The 18,611-nt window shown below is 37.6% G+C and overlaps 2 protein-coding genes and 1 long non-coding RNA gene across 4 annotated transcripts in view; 2 read left to right on the top strand and 1 right to left on the bottom strand.

Moving 5' to 3' along the window:
• The first annotated feature begins 14 nt into the window (after positions 1 to 14).
• On the top strand, positions 15 to 6,191 carry LOC113686668 (neuroguidin-A). Its single transcript, XM_027204317.2, has 17 exons — positions 15 to 220; positions 304 to 360; positions 1,123 to 1,194; positions 1,336 to 1,376; positions 1,908 to 2,004; positions 2,104 to 2,191; positions 2,626 to 2,681; positions 3,074 to 3,167; positions 3,588 to 3,680; positions 3,768 to 3,799; positions 3,938 to 3,999; positions 4,709 to 4,757; positions 4,844 to 4,921; positions 5,187 to 5,212; positions 5,620 to 5,647; positions 5,797 to 5,836; positions 6,117 to 6,191. The coding sequence occupies exons 1-17, from the start codon at positions 173 to 175 to the stop codon at positions 6,140 to 6,142; spliced, it is 987 nt and encodes a 328-aa protein (XP_027060118.2). The 5' UTR covers positions 15 to 172; the 3' UTR covers positions 6,143 to 6,191.
• Positions 6,192 to 11,356: 5,165 nt separating this feature from the next.
• Positions 11,357 to 18,495, bottom strand: LOC149048033 (uncharacterized). 2 transcript variants are annotated; one of them, XR_016184949.1, is made up of 3 exons: positions 18,247 to 18,495; positions 18,069 to 18,155; positions 11,357 to 12,325 (listed from the first exon to the last, which is right to left on the bottom strand). It is a non-coding gene; the product is annotated as an uncharacterized LOC149048033 (long non-coding RNA). The 2 variants fall into 2 exon arrangements; XR_016184948.1 differs by having other exon boundaries at positions 11,576 to 12,905; positions 18,247 to 18,492.
• The window catches only part of LOC113665686 (glutathione synthetase), a 22,303-nt gene continuing 17,872 nt past the window's right edge, over positions 14,181 to 18,611 (top strand). Inside the window, exon 1 of the mRNA XM_089200250.1 lies at positions 14,181 to 14,385. The gene's annotated coding sequence lies outside the window, so the exon portion shown is untranslated. The remainder of the gene's footprint in view (positions 14,386 to 18,611) is intronic.

Here is an 18,611-nt window from a genome sequence, read left to right as displayed (position 1 = left end):
GCCTGCTAGTAGAGACTGGAAGACGAGAACATAAATAAGAGAATAATTGAGAGAAGATTGGGGACGAAAGCCATGGGAAAAACGACATTACATCGACCGCACTACGGAGTTTACACGACGTCTACCGAAGCAGTACCGACTACCTCCGTCAGACGTCATCCGTCAATACCTCATGTTTACTTTGTTTTCCAACATGGTGGATGAGATAGCGTTGAAAGAAGTACGTTTCAAATAATTTCGCTGTAGCCTTTGTTTCTTCTTTTAAACGGTATATTTTGATGCTACCTTTCACGTTTACTTCAGATGATGGACAAAGATTTACCAGAAGTCATTTCATCCATGAGAGAAATGGGTGAAAAGGTAAGAAAATACTCACGTGGCTTTTTCCACTTCGATTTTCCATAAAAAGCAAACCCTAGGACGTAATTAATCCATCAGAAACGTCGATAATAAACGAGATCGACAAGATAATCTTCTTGACTTTTAAACGGAGTTCTTATGATTGTGATTTTAGGGAAAGGAGAAAATTTTGGTTCATAATGCATGTGAAATTACTTTACGAAGTAGCATCGCTCAAGACTGATACTCTCACTTACATAATGGGAGGAGGGGGTGGTTTTATCTTTGACCATATCTGGATGCTCGGTGGAGAGGAGGTAGGGGGGGTGAGACACATCGGGAAATTAAAGTGTTTCGTGCCACCAAAGTCTTTACCCTTTAACCCCTAAGAGTGATATATTACCAACAATTTTCTTCTGTCAGGATCACCCATAAAACAAACATCGAGGTCATGAGAATAAAAGAAATGATCACCAACTAAAGACACTGCTGATTGTTGAACAAATTCTCTCTGTCAGTACCATTAGACATGTATAGAGAACAGTATGGAGAAAATGTATACTGATGTTTGGGTGCAAAGGGTAAAGCAATTAACTAAAGAAGAGATCATAGTTATTTTCTCTCCTTCCCCACCCTCAGATGTTATGTAAACTGTCTATCGCAGGATAGCCCCATACCTCCCTTCCAACATTCATTTAGGAGTCTTCAATCTTGACTGCCTAAAGAAAACCCTCCATTTACTCCAAGGCCAACATACGCTTGGTGTATTTTTTTTTTTCTAAGATTTCAGATATAAACCAGCATGCAGAAAGCTTACTAGTAAAAATTACAAGTGGATCATTGGCAACAAAAAAGGTATGTTAGTTAGATGTGTCAATTAATTTGTAGATATCCTCGAAAAAACAAACTTGGTTTGCTCTCTTTAAAATCTTCTTTAAACTAAATACAACAGCTGCATATCGCATATTTCAGTCTATTGCATCTTGTGTTTTTCAGGGTGTGAGTTTTTTAGAACTTAAGTTTCATCTTCTCCTTAGGTAGGTACCTAGATGAAAAAAAGTGAGTATTAAGAATTTGAATGAAAGTTCCTTTTTTTAATGTTAAATCAAGCTAACTTTCACTCCTCCATCTTAAAAGCCACTGGTTAACATCATCAATTTATTTCAGACACCCTCAGATCCAATCAGGAATATTATTTGCCATCCTAATCATTCTGTTGAAATTGGCTTCTTCAGAAGTTTTTTTATTGATCTTATAAACTTACAAATTGTTTCTGACTCAGTTAATCATGATGTCTTCTTGAGAATTTAAAGTCTGAAATGTCAATTTTTAAGTTTTAACATTATCATTCCATTAATCTCAATGGATTTAAATAAAATGTAGAATAAAATTTTGTAGCTCGAATGTATGGTTTTGATCAAATAATGAACTGTCTATTGTAACAATTGAGGTCTTCAAATCCTGGGCAGGAACCTTTTCAGTCAGTGGAACATAAGATAGTTAAAAGTTTACTGGAAAGAAATAATTACTATGGTGACTATTTCCCTTTATTTTTGTGTCACTGACAGCTATGTTATCGATCTCACTTACTACTTGTTAACAAAAACTGATGGGAACTCATGGCAGGGAGATCCAGCTGTGGACAGATTAGTTGAAGCACGTACAGTGAGTGTATACTTAAACATTTTTAGTTAAGATCTCCTTAAATATTGTGATTAAAAGTGTTTTCATAACTTTTATTTTATATCATTATATTTCCTTAAGGTTTTGGAGAAACTGAGACCAATTGATCAGAAAATGAAATATCAGATTGATAAAATGATGAAGACTGCTACAACTGGAACAGTCTCAGGTATTTTAACAAACATTTAGCCTCCCTTCTCTTAGTTGGGTCTTAATGTAGTTCTAAAATCAGGGTTTTTACAGGTCCTGGAAAACCTGAGAGTCCTGGAATTTTATTTGGACATTTTATTTCCAGGAGTGGAAAGTCCTGGAAAACAACTACAGGTCTTGGAAAGTCCAGGAAATCCACTTAAATCAAGCAATGATTTATTCATGATTTTGAAATTTCAGGAATGAAAGGGTTTATAAGGTTCAATTTGAGTCCTGGAAAAGTCCTTGAAATTTGTTTCTGAAAAGGGCTGCAAATCTTGTAAATTGATCCCTTGACAAAACCTTGCAGTTCGGCAGTGAGTTTGATGAATATGCATGTTGGTGGGCCTGGTTTTTTTTTTTTTTTTTTTTTTTTTCATTTAATTCCTATGCACATTTTTCTTTCTCCTAAAGGTGCTGAAATTGATCCTTTGAGATTTAAGCCAAATCCAGACAACATGGTTTCAAAGGTATTTCATTATCTATCCAATTTTTGTCAATAATCTTACAAAAAGTTAGGCCTCAGATATCCCTTTTCACCCCAGGGTGATAGCAAATGAGTTCATCAGATCCCAGACCATCCATTCAATACAAATACTGTTTTGCAATGGATTGAAAGTTTCCTCAAACCAAGTGCTCTTGAATAGAGTTGTGTATCTTGTAGCCTTTGTATCTTAAGGGCAGTTTTACTGCCATTAGTTTTCATTACAAAAAAAAACATGTCTGTATGAGCCTTTCCAAGTTTAAAATTACATTTTGAGACTTGAGATCATGATCATAATTTATCATAATACATGTCATATAGTTGAAAGAATTGCTTTAGGGAATGCATTTGTTGATTTTTTAAATTCATTACACAAAGCTTGACGATGAGGATTCACAGAGTAGTGATGAGGAAGGTGCCCCAAAAAAATCCAAAGTTTATGTTCCTCCAAAAGTAGCAGCTGTTCCTTATGGTAAGTCTGGAAATCTGGTGGAATTTCATCAAGTATCATGATTTTAATAGCCCAATTTTAAAATTATGATATTCACAGTAGGACAAAAGAATTCACCAGAAGGCTCCTGGGAGTAAACAAGAGAAGTTGTGTGGTTTTTTTTCCTCAGAGCTATCCCTTGTTGTGATGTGAGCCTTTTTGCAATTCCCTCACTGCAGTCCACGTTGCCAACTCTTGGTGCCTTTTAAAATGTGCTTGAAAAAAAGAAACGGTTAATGTAGTGAGAATGAGCACTCTATATGGCTTGAGGATCTCAGATTTTTCTTTTCTCCCATGCTTGTGACAAGACGTATATAACGTAGTTCTTTCTTCCACTGCTGAGCTCGAAATGTAAATCTTTCGAATTCTTTATATTCACATATTGTTTTAATTAAATTCCAGATGATAAAGATGATAAGAAGACTCGGAAAGAGAAAGATGAAGAAAGATCAAGGAAAAGGGTTTTGACTAGCTCTGTTTTACACGATCTGAGAGGTACAGTACATTTGAACAAGACGGCGGCGTGGAAGCAACTGTTTGGACCTATAATCATTTACTTTAATTTTCTTGTTTTTCTTTCAGACGAATACAGTGATGCACCACAAGAAATTCGGGTATGGTTATCTACTTTTGCCTTTAAGAATCTTCAAGAGCTTTTTCTCAGAACATTTTGCTATCTCGATCAGAGAATTTGATTGTTGGACAAAGTTTATAACTCTATTTTTTCAACCATTTGTTCTTTAATTAATTAGGATGAAACTGTTTCGCGTTGGAGAAAACAAAAAGAGAAGGAAGAAGAAGAGGAGCGAACGAGGTAAACTGTATGGCTTGTTCTCGATCGTTTTGTTTAGAGCGCATTCGGATTGGGCGTCTTCAGAACAAAACCAAAGTAGTGCAACGTCCAATCAAAAGAAATTTTAATATCACAATGAGTCAAAGCAAGTATCAGAAAACTTCCTGAAACGCGGGAAAACGCAAAGACCCAGTCACGGTTGGTTTAACCCTTAACCCCAAGGAGTGTCTGGCATTTGATTTCTCCACACAGTAACACCCCTTAATCAAACATGAACGTCACGAGAATAAAGGAAATGATCACCTACTAAAGAGGCTCTCAATATATAAACGCATTCTCCTTTTCAACAACCCAGGAAATGTATAGGGAACAGTATTGAGAATATGCATACTGATGGTAGGGTGTAAAGGGTCAAGTATTGCATTTCGTTTGTTGAGAGTGACCAGTGCGAGTTTTCTAGATCAATCACAGAAAAAATTGAAGCAGACTTTATTTAAACGGTTCATCGGATTTCTTCGCTTACTCGATATTATCAGTGAAGTGGAAATGAAGATTGCTCGCTATATGCTATCGTGTTTTTTATTTACTTGTTTAGTTTTTCGGTCACTGGATGTGTTATCGACCATGCAAAGTTGAAAGTTTAATGCGAGTGTTTGCACTTGCTAACGGAAAATACCAATCGTATTCCTGGTAACACTAAACATAATATTTCATTTATCTTTCGTCTTAGATATGAAGAGGAGAATCTACTTCGCCTGCCAGCCAAGAAGAAGAAAAAGGTAAGTTTGTTTGTCAACATTATTATTTTATTTATTGGTTTCAGCACGCTACTGACCAACTAAACTTTATTTGATTAATAATCTAGATATCAAAGCGTGCCCAGTCAGGCATGGACGAGCTGACCTCATTCGCTGATTTGTCTGTATTAAATGACGATGAAACGGTTAGTATAAAGTTTTTCAGATCTCTGTGATACAATTACTGTTTGGTCACTTTGATCAACAAGGTAATAAATGGCTCAATACTATCGGCAGAGTGAAAACAATTATGCAGGTTTGGGTAGTCGGGTAGCGTCTCGATCCCAAACTCCCTCTGTTTTTTTAGCTAAGCCGCCATTGTCACGCCATTTATCATTTGGCTGCTGAACGCCTGAAGGAGGCTGTCTGTGTATGTGCTGTGATATTTACTGTTTCGTTTGTGTTTTACAGAGTGGTGATTACTCAACCAGGTCCAGGTAATTTTATTTCTTTCTTTTGTGTTTTTATTGTACTGTGTGTCAGAGTTTGGTTATTGGGTTTTAGCTCTGCTTTTCCATCGATTGAGGATTACTACGAACAGTGTTGGAAGGGGGTGGGTTGTACCCACGCCACCTGTGTGGGGAACAAAACTAATCAGATCAAGGAGTAAAATCTAAGAAGGGGCCTAATGAGAAATCAGAGTAAAAACGTAAATAACTTCAAGTGCATGAAACCACGGTTAGTCCAGTCGCGATTAGTTTTTCTTGCTTGCGCACGCGATTGGTTAAAAATTTGGCGCCATATTTTTAGACCAATCACAGCGCCCCAATAGAGACCCTTTTGATCTATTACCAGTCCACCCATGGTCATCGATTTACTCAATGCGTGTTCATTTCTCTTGCAGTTCGCGCAGTAAAACATCAAAATCTAAGGTAGAGTATCTTCTTATGATTCCAAATGTAACTATGATTAGAGATTTAAAAAAAAAATTCTCCCAGACTCTGTAAATCATCAACTATACAACGTTGTTTTCACCCCAATGTAAAATGCTGTTGTAGTTATGATAACATGTTTTTTGCAGTGGAAGAAAAAACGTGGAGCCACGAAGAAGGGAAGGAAAGGTTAGTTATACGAACTTATCTTACTTATTTGAAATTACAAGATAATTAGGTTTTATAATGTTGGCATTGTAGAGAGTTGCCAAAGCTGACGTTTCGAACGTCAGCCCCTCGTCACTCGCGCTGACGAGGGGATAAAGCTCAAACGTCAACTTAGAAACTCTTCGCAAATTTCCTTTTTTTTTCCTTGAAGTAACTTCCACCGACACAGCACCACAGTTGTTCTAGAAAGATTAAAACCTTCTTTCGATAACTGTGTTATCTCTCTTTGCTTGTCAATCAGGGTTCGCTGGAAGACGCCGAAGATGAAACAAGAAATCAACGAGGCGAATTGAATGATTAAAAAGTGAAACGTTTTCGCGGTCTTTATTTTTTGTTTTTGTTTCTACATTGTGTTCACTCACTTTTTTGGCAGACTTCACATTCAATCGCAGCACTTAAAAGATACTCGCCATAATGGAGTTTAGCCAAAATCAGCTGGAGAAACATCGACACAAGCAAGTAATCCCACCCAAATGAACTTGATAAGAAAATCTAGGCTCAAGGGATCTGGTAGCCTGTTGGACCGGCGTATTTTTCCAGTTGCAGAAGAGCGGAGGCGCGCACGAGGCACAAACGGGCGTGTCTTGTACCTCGTTCTTTCCTCGATACCCCCTCTTTCCAGCCTCCCCACATCTGAAAAGCGTTAAAAAAATAAATAATTCCCATTGGCCCCTATTTCTACGGAGAAAGTCGCGTGCATATCGTGCCTTGCTGGGATGTTTTCACGAATTAACCGTTCACTATAGCGTGATTCAGTCTTGCATGCTGGTATCTGAACAGTTTTTTGTTTCACATTTTCTGCAACTGCTAAGAAAGAAACGTGTTTATTCGGTTCTCGTCGGTTTGTTGTAGTGACTGCGATAAGATGTTCTACCCTTTGAACTTGCGTCAATTTTATTCGACCAAAGCCAGGAACCTGTTGATGTGGTGAATAAATGAATGAAGGTGTAACTTAATCACACCTTACTCCCTCCTTTCTTTTGTCTTTGTAGAGAATACTCGCATGGTTTTGAAAGCAATTTTCTTGAAATAAGAACGATTAAATATTTCAGGCCGACAAAATTGCGCGATCCCGTAGGGCGAGTGCCATTTCTAATCTAAGAAATTTATGAGTTCTTATCTGTGCCAAGTTACACGAGAATTCATGTCATTACTTATTAATAATTGTACTAGGACCGTGTGGAGTCCAATTCGATCTGGAATCATACGAGTGATTACCACGGTCCGATTGGTAATCACGAGTGTGATTACAAACAGAATTGGACGACAAGAAGTCTTGTTGCGAATTAATCATAACCATTTCAATTTCTGAAAAAACAAATACACCTAGAATAAATATCTCCAGTGGCAACAATGTCTTGAGTTGAACATTCGTCTATTTTGGGAAATTACCCAGTTTTTCTTAGGATAAGTGGTTGATGCTATGGTTATTATGATCAATTCTGTGATTGGTGGATTTAGCTGAGTGAACTAAGTACGGGAGTATTGATACTCCTCAAATGACACCCTACTAGTGGTTCATCAGATTTTCCTCAAGTATTTATATGCAAAGCCATGAATAGGAATGCAGGGTGAAGTAGAAATCCCATTTTCTAGTCCAAGTTTTGTCCAAATCAAATTTCACAGCCTAATATTTGTCAAAATCTTTCTCCAATTTCATTTTTTGTGCATGCTTTCCTGGGACTCAAGTCAAATTTATTTTCACTAAAAAAACGAACCAAATCCTCGTTCGTCATTTACCACTTCAGGCCTCTCTGCACATGGGTAGAACCAAAGAAGCCATATCACCAAAAGAAGCCACATCACAGTTTATGTGCATCTTAAAAGATTTGTCTCAAATCTTTGTGTGTTCGTCAATAATTATCATTTGCAATTCATTTTAACATTCTCCACTCTTAAAAAATTTGTTTCTTTGGTTTATTGTCGGCTTTTGCCTACCCTGACCAGCTATTATTCAACGGTTTGAAAAAAAAGGTGCAAAGGCCTCCCCTCCCCTCCCCTCTTCTCCCCTGTCTCTCCTCCCCTCTCTTTCCCTCCTCCCCCCTAGAAATCTTCTAAAATATGACTGTAATTAGAGGATGATAATAGCAATGACAATGATCATGATAATGACAATGATAATGATAACGACAATGACTACGATGATGATAATGATGACGATGACCATTACCATGACGATGATGACGATAATGAAAATGATAAAAAAAAAAAAACAAAGTTTTATCGTTCGTCCGGCGATATAGTTACTTCTGAACCTATTAGATTCAACTTTTCTCTTTTTCTCCACAGTGCTTCATTGTGCATATCATCCTGACCATCTTACTGGTGGCTTGTACACTGAGCCACGTGTTTCATGCGCATGAGATGTCCAAGGCTTACGACTTACTGCCCTTGGCTATAAGGATTAATCTTGATGAACTCTACTTAGCACTGGTAATCTAGAACGGTAGTCTATCCTTTAAGCCTCAATATGTGCCACAGAGAAAAAAGTTTACGAATATGTTATGGGACCTTTTATCATTACAGGGAAAATAGACGCATGAAGAGAACTCAGATTCGTAAGTAGTTCGCCGAGTAGAATCCGTTTTCAATGTTTGAAGTCAACTTATCTACATACAAAACATAAACAGCCGCCTCATAAGGGGACGGTGGGTTTTTCTTTGAGGAGTGAAACTTAATGATTTAAGTAATCCAAAACTTTTTTCCTCACTAAACCCCAACCTGTAATAAAGATTTTCTTCCTTTTTCGACAGATTTTTGGTTTTCTGGTCTGCTTTTCTTTCTTTGAAAGCGTTCGATTGTTCTACAAAATGATCCTTACACAAAGAGGAGAGGAAGAAACCGACAACACTGCACAGACGGCTCAGGGGCCTGGTATTCAGTCTTCTACCATGTAACCCAAAGGTGCCATTTGAACAAGGAAAGAAAACCTTTATCTAGCTTAAGAGATATACCAGCGTGTTGAACCCAGTTAGCGTTAGAGATGCCTGAAACGATTTGGTAAAGTTGATGAGATATGTTTCTCATTGTAGCTATCCTTTTTTGCCATGTTAGGTTTCATGTTTTTGTGCTTTACACCATGGGATCACGCTTGTTTGTATTTTTTCAGCCGGATTGTTCACAGTTATGTAATCGGGATAATCAGTTACAAAAAAAAACCGACAAATTTCTCTGTGATAAGTTTTGGTTTAGTTTTTTTTTTAACCTGACTGGGCCTAACCAATATACTGATATACTCTTTTTGAACTTACTGACTTAGAGATGTAGTCAGTCACTTTATGTGAATGCAAAAAAAAAAAAAATATGTTTGTACATGGTCAGAGTGCTCCTGACTTAAACTGCAACACTGTTGTTCTCGTCTTTGATTTAGAAAAATATTCTTACAATGGATTTCCAATGTTTCTGAAGTAATTCGCATAAGATAAACTATTTTTGCGTAGTGATGAGACAAGGGTCGCTTTTAGTTAACCCTTTACACCCTAACATCAGTATGCATATTCTCCGTACTGTTCTTTATACGTTTCTTAAGGGTCTGAAAAGGAGAAATTGATAAACAGTTAAGAGTTCTTTAGTTATTGATCATTTCCCTTATTCTCATGACCTTGATGTTCGATTCAGGGCTGATATTGTAAGGAGAAATTAGATGCTAGTCACTCTTAAGGGTTAAAGGATTAATTCTTAGATTGCTGTTTGTTTTCCTGATGTAGTATCACAACTCGAAATCATATGCTTTTTTATAAAAAGCGGAAAGAAGTTCAGTCCACCGCGGAGAAAAATCATGTGTGTTCGCTAGGGGGATTTCGTTTCCCTGTTATGGTCGATGATATAGAAAAGTAAAAATGTCAATTAGAAAATAATGTGTTTATTTTAACAATGTCTGCGTGCTGTCTTAAGGAATACTAATATTTGGCAGCATGTTGAGCCACAACTATGTTAGTTATTTAGGATTTATAAACATGTATTATGCTTTTAAACAGAGTATTAAATATCGACGGTAATTTAAGTTAGTTCCATCTCTTTGCATTCCCCGAAATTGTTGCGGCTGCTTTCAATTGAGTGTCGAGAGCAATCTATAAGGTTTTAAAAACTATGAAAGTGTGTTTGAATTTAAAATTGAACGCGATTACAAACATAGGAAGGGCGTGTGATTAACCGCCTTCAATAGAAGGTTCTGTAATAAAAACTTCTTCTTTATTCCTTCTGAATCAGGACAAAACGATATCAATTCCTCTGAAGAAGCTAAGCCTGACCAAGCTCATTTAATAAGCACTCTTGAGCTCGGTCGATACGTTTTTTTATTTTATGACTACTAAGTTAAAAATTATGAAAGCGTGTTTGAATTTAAAATCGAACACAATTACGTAAACAAGAAGGGTGCACGATCAACCGCTTCAATAGAAGGTTCTGTAATAAACACTGACTTTATTTTGTTTCTCCGAATCAGGACAAAACGATAACAGTTCCTCTAAACAAGCTCATGTCTGTTTTATTCTAGGTATACGACCACAATTAGAATTCACGTTCTCGGAAAAACCAACCGAACCGCTCGAATGTCATTTTTCTACTAATGTTTGGGTAACTGCGTAAACGGCCTCAAAACTTGTCTTCCCTATCTTTCTAGGAAACCTATCGCCTTTATAATTTCTTCGGGTATCGAGTTCGTACGCAGAAAATCGGCGAAACAATCATTGCTTATATGCAGATTGTAGCTGAAGTCGTCTTTGCGGTGAGCTGAGCGTAACTCATTTTTTAAATGTTTAGGTTGTGCTTCATAAACAAGCTTACGGCTCCTCTTTCTGTCTTTCTAAGAAACCGCTCAAGTGCCTTATTCAAGTATCGAGTTTCTTCGCAGAAAGTCGATGAAATAACGATCATTGCCAATCTGCAGTTTGTGTCCAAAGCAAGAGGAGTTTTTAAGGGCCTCAGAACGCTAAGAAAACGAATGTATGTTTATAAACCAAGTACTAGTAATATTAAAATTGTGAAAATGACCTTAGATTTCGAATTCTTAGACTCTCGCTAAAGGTACAATGCTCCTCAATGCCTAGACATATGATTTGCATTCTATGGATGGACACGAACGGAGTGTTAGTCAAATCAATGAAGCGGAATTTCTGGTACAGACGACGGAAATACTAATTTTTTGCCCCAAAAGGATCACGAGATCTCGCGCTTGGGAGACATGCCATATTCTCCATATTTAGGAAAGTCAACTCGTTGTTGTAAAAATCTAGCTATGGACTTCAAAAAGGAGTCCTTTAGGGGCCTCATTCAATTCAATGTCCATAGCTGCGAGATTCCGCAGTTAAAAGAATAGAAGGATAAAAGGATGCAGTGAAAATTATACTATTTCGGGTCTACTACAGTTGATCCCTTTCAGATGATCTTTTCTTCATTAGTTGGCAGGTTGGTCGGGCTAGAGCTGGAGATCAGGTTTTTGTGTCATAAAGAGGTGATCTTCGCAGTAAATGAGCCCACCAATAACAATTTGAGTAATTTAATTCGAAAAACAAATGTAAAACAATGAAATTGTACGTTTGTGACAGTATGAAGTATCTCCAATTCCGGGACTCTTGGAGTCATTTCCTCTGTTCCTTTTTTAATGGACCCAAAGGTTACGTTCATATAGTTACTACTTTTATTAAGGGGGTAGGTGACAAAGCGCGATAGTTAACTGCAATATACGTTATTCAGCAATAATTTGAAGTCGTTCCGCAACTTTTAATAACACCGCGAAAATTGATAGATATGCACAAATGCTGCTTTATCACCAAGCAAACATTTTAGGACTTTGAATTTTGTGGCTCAAAGAAAACATCATTTTAAATGTTTAACCTCGATAATGGTATCATACAAAGTCGCAGTTTTCATCTAACCTAGTCATTTTTCCAACATAGAACGAAAGTTAATATGATTTTATAAACGAAACCTCACAGCTGAGGGTTCTTCCAAGGGGCTGAGGTGTCTCCATGGTAAACTGTGTACCTTAAATAATCAATACATTTGACTTTTGTTTGATAAAATCTTCAAGGAGACAATTGATAATAAAATATATTTTGCTTTTGAGGCTATTTGATTTAAAGAGTTTAGACATCTTTTTGCTACCATTGAACCAACTAACGTAACTGATATTTAAATATCTTAATAAGATTATTTATAGAGTTCATAGACAAAACAGAGTCACGTGACCACAGCAAACGTCAGCTTAGCTCAGGCAATAATTCGTTATTTCAACCACAGGTGAAGTCAAACGTCAAACCCACGGTCAGACCAGTTATACAGTCATGCAGCAGATATCTTCTAATCAGCCACGGGCAGTGTCTGGAGCACAGTGTCCAATGGAACAACAAGGGCATGTCCCCACTGGACAACAAGGCTATGCCCCCACTGGACAACCTGTTCAATCCGTTCCAGGCCCAGGTGTCCCTATACAGCCTCTAGTGAACCAACCTAGGGTAGGGCGGATCGACAAAACCTACTTGAAAACTGCGCTAAGCATCATGAGAGATTTGGAGTTTGTAAGTAGTTGAAGGATATGGAGGGGTTTTATTTTAACGAATGATATCGGATTGACAGGGGTTTTGATTTAAAACTTTGCTCGATACAAGTAGTATCATATTTGGTTTTTCATGCGTAGATGCTTTTTCTTCTACCCTCTTTCTAAGTTAGAATTCATTAAGAAGCCTCGTTGGAACACCACTTGTTGTGCTCTCTTGCTCTTTTACGGCTTTGTACCAACAACCAAAGAGTGATGGTCATACTCATTGTTCATGAGTGTACCTTATCCTCTTACACAGTTCTTATTGTTATTCGCCTGGCCATGTGGTATCGTTTACTTAAACCGTACTTTCGGTTTGGATGGTCGAGCAACGTTCTTCGCAGGAGTCTCCACATTTTGTTGGGTAATGGTGATAGTCCTCCAAATTGTGTTAATGCTTGGCATCAACAAAGACCGGCGATACTTGAGGACACCATCATATATCAATATTTATCATGGTTACTGTTTTTTCCCTAGCTAGATTCTTTTAACCTAAGTATTAAAAATATGTAGTTCAGGCTTTTTATTAGTAAAACTGTGGCACCTATTACCCTAAAGAAGCGATTATCGTAAGAGACACGGTCGTACGTGGTGTCACATAGAATACTCTACCTTTTTTTATACATCGTTTGCTGACCCCTAGTTGAAATAAAACTTGGGGTATAAACTGTGATTAAAAGTCTCACTGAACTGTCAATGGTTACCTTTCTTAGTTTTGATAAGCAAAACCTCATTATGGTAAATAATGAAGTTACAACAATCGCGACACAATGTTATCGATTTTGCGATTTCGTTATTTTAGTTTTCCCCCTTTATCATACTTTAATGGCTTAGCAACAGATGAAAAAAAAAACTATTATGTTTTTTTTTGTAGCATGAGGCGACTAGGAGTACCCCCCGGGATGAGACACTAGTCTATCGCGAAGTTACCTCCAAGCAGTTTCATCAATCTTCCCTGACAATTCGCCACTGACCCTACTCCTATAGGGTGGAGAGAGGTACTGTGAGAGTTTCGTGCCTTGCAAAAGAACACAAAGCTCCACAACCTACGTAGCTTTCCAGTTAGGCTTAGACAAAAACAATTCTCAGAAATCCTTCTGACCGTTCTCGGGAAAGCTATCTTTTCACCAAATATTATTTTTGAAGTCTCTGAATAGGTATGGTATTCCAAATAGTTTTTTATAAAAATCAACACTTCATCTATTAACTCTCAAAAATGGATTTTTAGCCCCCATTTAAGAGAGACTTATGCATTTTGTTTGTTACATCTGTATGCCATGTCCGAAATTTGAGTGAGCATTTACGTCCCCTGCTTCCATATTAGACAGATGTTGGAATAAGGAAAACCATTGCAAAGTTGGAATGCAAGTCACCAGTCAAATGCTTTACATATAAGCATAAAATTATCATATAATCGGAATTTTTGAAAAAACGGCTGAGAAATCAGACAATATTTCATCAAAATCTTACAAACGTCCTCCAAAGTTCAATTCGTTTAATAAAATTTATCAGCTCAATTTATTGTTGAAATAATCTCCGCATTGTGCGTTGAAGACTTCAAAACCACTCTCCACGCATTATAAAAAAAGTCACAGGGTCTCCTTAGAATAGTCAGGTAGCTTTAAATTCACTGATTGTTTTCATGAATCATCAAAAGCAAGTGGCGTCAAACCTAATGGTTCAAATACCGTGAACGGTCGCACATTTGCGCATGTACGTATTGCGTACCTATATGTTATTTCGGTCACAGATGAAATCTTTCACAGAGAAGATAATGTGTATCTGCTTTTCCACGAAAGCAATCACGATATAAGTAGCTGAACCCTTGTCCTAACACTGACAGTCTGTGCTATCAGCGCGAGGGAAAAGAGCGGTAAGAAGGAAAATTCACAATTTATATCCTCAAGAAAGAAAAAGTTCCCCTTACTTCTATAGAAGTTTATGGACGCGGACGATTTCACTGCACTCAAAGGTAATGTCATTTTAATTTTCGGTTTCTGTAATTATTTTGGCCACATCTCTGAACGAGCCATACCATTTCCTAGAAATTTCCATCGACCAGTGATATAAGAACTGTACAATTTTTATGTATTGCTAAGTGTCATCGCTATTTAAACGTTTTCGGAAAGTCGATCGACCTTTGGGCTGCATACTTAATACTAATCGTTTTCTCCATAATTTAGGTCTCATGGTTTAACAGCCTTTTCAGGCGCCTTTTATGTGCATTTTGTAACGATAACTGAAAAGAATCTCCGAAAATGCCTGGCTAAAGAGCCAAATATTTTGCATCAAAATTACCGTAAATCAAGAAACCAAATTTTCAGTGATAGATGTCAAGCATTTGTCACGAACATGCGACTACCACGATGAGGATTCCAACTTCAGACTTTTCGACCAATTTCGCAGTCGGTTTATGGAACAACTAAGCTACAGACAATTTGGTTTTTTTTAACTGAGATTAAAAGTAAATTGGCCCACGACCGCAAAGATTTTCTAAAGCTAACGTTTCGAGCGTTAGGGCCTCATCAGGGCGAATCTAAACACAGTTTCTAAAGCTAACTTTACGAGTGTAAACCCTTCGTCAAAGTGACAAACAACCTACGTATTGGCAGCTAAGTCGTATGCTAAGTACAAAGGTGACATATATCCTACATATACTGCTACGATCTGTTTCATCGAAAACCAGTGTCTCATGTGGGTAAAATGAGGAGGATTGTACAATTTGTGTTCTGGTGTATCGCGTGAGACCTGTTTGTACTGGGAATTTGAGTTGATCGATGTTTCCTCGCATTCAGGCTTTCCGAGAAAGCTAATCCAATTTCTTAATGGGAGCGAAATTCTAATAGCCATTCAGCCGTCATGAAATACCCTAAAGAAAGAAAAATATATGATCCCCTTGCTTTCATAGAGGTTTATAGACGCGGACGATTTCACTGCACTCAATGGTACTGCCATTTTTCGGTTGCTGTTAGTGATAGGTTGTATTTGTAGATGTGCCCATCCCATTTCCTAGTAATTTCCATGGACCAGTGATCTAAGATATGTACAATTTTCATGTATCGCTGAATGTCAGCATTACTGAAACGTTTTCGGAAAGTCGATCGACCTTTACGCTGCGCACTTAATAAGTTCATGGCGCCTTTTATTTGCATTTTGTAACGATAACTGTAAAAGAATGTCGGAAAATACGTGGGGAAAAAAAAACTTGTTGCATCAAAAGTCCTGTAAATCGATCATTAAGAGAGCAAATTTTCAGGGATGGATGGCAAGTATTTGTCACGAACATGCGACTAGGAAATATTTTAATTCCCCATGATGAGGATTCGAACCTGAGACTTTTCGACCGATTTCGCTGTCGGATCATCAACTAACTAAGCTTCAGACAATTTGGTTTCATCAACTGAGATAAAAATGTAAATTGGCCACCACAAAGAGTTTCTGAAGCTAAAGTTTCGAGCGTTAGCTCTTCTTCAGGGCGAATGTAGAGACAGTTACTACAGCTAACGTTACGAACGTAAACCCTTCGTCAAATCGACAGACAACCTACGTATTGGCAGCTAACTCATATGCTATGTACAAACATCCTACATATACCGCTAGGATCTGTTGCATCGAAAGCTAGTGTCTCATGTGGATAAACTGGGAAGGATTGTACATTTTGCATTCTGGTGTATCGGGAGAGACCTGTTTGTATTGCAAATTTGAGTTAATCTATGTTTCCCCTTGCTTTCGTAGAATTTTGTAAACGCGGACGATTTCATTGCACTCCGCAAAGGTACTGTTATATTTCAGTTGCTGTAACTGATGACATAGGCCATATCTCTAAATAAGCGATACTGTTTCCTAATAATTTCTCCTGATCCGTTATAAAAGTAATATACAATTTGTATATTACAAATACTATATGCATGCTTTTCTAAATGTTATCATATTTAATACGCTTCCGGAAAGTCAATAAACCTTTAGGCCACACACAAGTAAGTTCATTGTTTCTCCATAATTTAGGTTTATGGTTTAACAGCCTTTTCAGGCGCCTTTTATTTGCAAAACGTGATTGCTGATAAATGCAACGAGGAAATACCTGAGGAAAAAAAAAACTAGTTGCATAAAAAAGGAAAATAAATTGATCATCAAGAGGCCAAACTTTTAGCGATATATGGCGAGCATCTGTCACGAACGTGTGACCGGGAAATATTTCATCTCACCGCGATGAGGATTCGAACCTCAAACCATCCAACTGATTTCGCTGTCTGATCATCGACAAACTGGGCTATAGAATTTGGTTTAGTCAACTATGATGATAATGTGAATTGGCCGCAGTTAAGAGTTTCTTAAGCTAACGTTTCGAGCGTTAGCTCTGTTTCAGGGCGAATATAGAGACAGTTACTAAAGCTAACTTTACGAGTGTAAACCCTTCGTTTAAGTGACAGACAACCTACGTATTGGCAGCTAAGTCATATGCTAAGTACAAATGTAACACATATCCTACATATACTGCTAGGATCTGTTGCATCGAAAACTAGTTTCTCATGTGGATAAAATAAGGAGGATTGTACGCTTTCCATCCTAGTGAATTGCGACAGACCTATATGGTTTATATTGCGAACTTGAGTTGATCGATGTTTCCTCGCATTCAGGCCTTCCAAGAAAGCTAAACCAGTTTCTTGATAAGAGCGAAACTCTGATAGCCATTCAGCCGTCAAGAAATATCTTAAAGAAAGAAAAATATAAGTTCCCCTTGCCTTCTAGAGGTTTTTACAAGGGGACGATTTCACTACACTCTTCAAAGGTTCTGTTATTTTTCGGTTGCTGTAATTATCGGCCACATTTCTAAATGAGTCACGCCATTTCCTAGTAAATTTTATTGATCCGTGATATTGGTAATGTACAATTTCACGGGTACTTTGCTAAATGGAAAGTCAAATGCTTTGCTTCGGAAAGTCAATAAACCTTTAGGCTGCACACAAGTAAGTTAGTTGTTTCTCCATAATTTAGGTTTATAGCTTTAAGCGCCTTTTATTTTCAAAGTGTCTAATTGCTGTTAAATGCAGTTGAAAAATACCTGGGGAAAAAAGCAAAACTAGTTGCATCAAAAAGTCCAATAAATCGATCATTAAGAGAGTGTCTCTGTAAGAGCGGTCCGGTCGATTCTGCTTGAGACACGGATTTCGCTCATTTCTTGTGTGTTGTAAGACATTCATGGGCGTATACTAAAACCACAACCCGTTTGATCGGATCTCTTTATCTTTCAGAGTTTTACGGAAATTAAATTTCACTCGAGCGAAGGCTTGTCGTGACACTTTTCAAGACTTTAATCTATGACAACTTTGAAGGACAATTTACAAAAAACTACGGAACTTAGCAAAAAATAAATACCAAAGCCATGTTTATTAACTCTATCTTATTCATCGAGGTGACTTTCGTGAACATCACGTTTCAATCAAGGAAACAGGAAGACTTGAATGACACCTTATCCGTTCGCTTAAGTCACACATGCCAAAACCGATCAAATTCAATGCAAATTTTTGAAAAAGTGAGGCGCTCTTAACTGATCCAACTAACATAGCTAGGAAGTAGGTGCTATAGAAAAGGTAACTACAGAAAAAAACTTTGCGGCTCGACCTTTACGAAAACTTTATAACTCCGTGAACTTACCTAATTTTTGGCAATTTCCAAGTTTAGCCGCCATTTTGAGGGACTTGTCAATATGGAGCGTAGCAGATATAAATCAAGCAGGTAGATCTAAAACCGTCAGAAATACATACGAAAGCAATTCAAATGAACTTTACTTTCAATTCAAGCGGCAAAATTTGAAACTGTTCGTTGAACTTACCATTCCTACATCCCCGTGCGACCAATTCTTCCAACAATTCAAACACTACAACTAGTGTTCGAATTCCCCTAGTCGATTCCACCGTAAGAAATAACCTGTGCCACTCAAGCTTCGACTCGAATGTGAAGTACGAATCAAATAACATAACTGCTTCATCTTGGAGGCAATATCACGCTGGTATTTTGATTTTCTGATCGACAAGAACGGTAATCAGGTAGCGATCGCCATGTTTACCTCATAAACGTGACCGCTGACCAGCCGCTGAGTGAAAATGGTATAGCGCGGGGTGGGGTGGGGGGTGGGCGGCGGGCTTATTGCCATAAGATATTCGAATACATACTTAAAAAGCTTCAGGACTCCCAGCC

Source organism: Pocillopora damicornis, chromosome 3, assembly GCF_964200805.1.
Source record: "Pocillopora damicornis chromosome 3, jaPocDami1.2, whole genome shotgun sequence".
NCBI classification, from domain to species: Eukaryota; Metazoa; Cnidaria; class Anthozoa; order Scleractinia; family Pocilloporidae; genus Pocillopora; species Pocillopora damicornis.
This window is presented reverse-complemented; position numbering and strand designations above follow the sequence as displayed.